The sequence below is a fragment of the Conger conger genome, chromosome 13, assembly GCF_963514075.1.
Source record: "Conger conger chromosome 13, fConCon1.1, whole genome shotgun sequence".
NCBI lineage: Eukaryota > Metazoa > Chordata > Actinopteri > Anguilliformes > Congridae > Conger > Conger conger.
Genome location: NC_083772.1, coordinates 5,259,617 through 5,261,371, shown reverse-complemented (window position 1 = coordinate 5,261,371; position 1,755 = coordinate 5,259,617). Strand labels below are relative to the sequence as shown.

Here is a 1,755-nt window from a genome sequence, read left to right as displayed (position 1 = left end):
AACGCTAAATCTATTCAATGATCAAGGGAACCGAACACTTTGATATCAAATAAGCCCGTGTTGTGAAACACTGGAACACAGAAGAGCATTCAGCAACTACCCACACCAGAACTTAGCTGCTGAATAAATTATTGTTTTTTTTTGTTTTTTTTTTATCTTCTTGCCGAGAGCTCGTGCCAGATTTCCTCAAACAGCCAAAAAGACTGTGTATATTAGCTTGTCTAAAAGTTTATATCAGACTGGGGGATAAGATTGATCATGTAGGCTACAGTTAAAAAAACCCCCACTAAAACACAAAAATAGAAGAGCGTTTACGATATGCCAATTATTATGGGAAACAAGGTTTTGTTGACAGAATATAGGCGGATAAAAACTTTATCGGAAAGGGAATACTCTTGTTTCAGAAAACAACGACAAAACTAGAGAATGCAAACTAGAAAATATTGATATGAGAACAATGGAACAGAGCGGCGTTAAATGTTATGGAAACGACGTGTTCCTCCCCCTCTCTCTCTCTCTCCTGCAGCACATAAATCACAACCCGTGAAACGGACACGATCTGATCCTTGTGTAGACAAAAGGATCATTAATCAGATGAAGTTATTTCGGTTGAAGATAGGGGTAATCTTTCCGCTTCGGCGTCACTGGACAATGGGGATGCCACCACCAAATCCCCAGTGTTTGCCTTAAATGGTCACGGTTCCACAAAGCAGTGCCCGCGGCACCTTTTTCTGGTCTCGCTACGAGCGCAAGCACTCGTGTTATTTTTTGCTTATGGTTTGTAAATGTTAATCATGTTGTAATGTTATTGCTTCGGCACATCGCCGACTTTTACAGGCTATACAAACTGCAAAAGTGATCAATAAACCACTTTTCTCCAGTCGTGCTTTCCCCCATGCCCTTACACGTAAACTCGACTTTATGCCCAGTACTTGTGCACTTAACGCTGTCGCACAAAAATATATAACATATAACATACGTTTTATTGGTGCCACCATTCAAAAGCGTTCTTACCAGCTGGCGTCTCAAAGTCAAGTCTTCTTGCACGCGGCTGGGGCCCGTGGGGGCGGAGAGGGGTGGCTGGAGGTCACCCCAGGCGGGGTGCCCCGGGTCGGTGTCCCCAAGGGACAAAGCGCCAAGAACCAGACACTCCTGCCTCTGCTTGAGCAACTCCAGCTCGCACAGTCCGGCGAGACTCGCTTCCAGGCGCTCCTTGTTCCGACAGCGCTCCGCAGTCATTGGAAAGGAGAACGCGCGGTGCATGGTCGCCCCCTCTCACCCTTCTTTTGAAACGGAATCCCGCTCTGTCACACTTTCTCCACTTCGGCTCTCAATCTGTTTGAAAATCTGTTTCTTAATTTCTCCTTCACTTTTTCAACCTAATCTTGTTATTGTTATAGCATCCACCGCATTCCTGTGAAAATAATTCTCAGAATAACGGCACAGTTGTGGTAATCCAAACATCGCGGCTCCTCTCCCCACCCCTCTCTCTCTTTCACTGCTTAGTTTCCATATCGCAGCTGTCAACTACTCATTACTGTATTCCACAGTTCTCTTTGCCGATTGGCTCTCAATCTTCAGACTAGTTTAATATGTATTATATCGCCCGCCTCCTGGAATCTACTCACGCTCTTATTGGGCACTGGCCTTCGGGATTCTCTGCACGGCTTAATCTCCCTGCATTCGAATTTGCTGCAAATCCTGGCTGCCCCACCCCTTCAGAGCGATTCTGGCCTCTACAGGGGCATGATACGG

At 45.8% G+C, this 1,755-nt stretch overlaps 1 protein-coding gene across 1 annotated transcript in view; it reads right to left on the bottom strand.

Moving 5' to 3' along the window:
- LOC133107299 (dapper homolog 3-like) overlaps positions 1 to 1,479 on the bottom strand; it is a 14,378-nt gene extending 12,899 nt beyond the window's left edge. Inside the window, 1 exon segment of the mRNA XM_061216291.1 lies at positions 1,015 to 1,479. Coding sequence (XP_061072275.1) covers positions 1,015 to 1,263 — 249 coding nt within the window. The 5' untranslated portion in view covers positions 1,264 to 1,479.
- Positions 1,480 to 1,755: the final 276 nt, after the last annotated feature.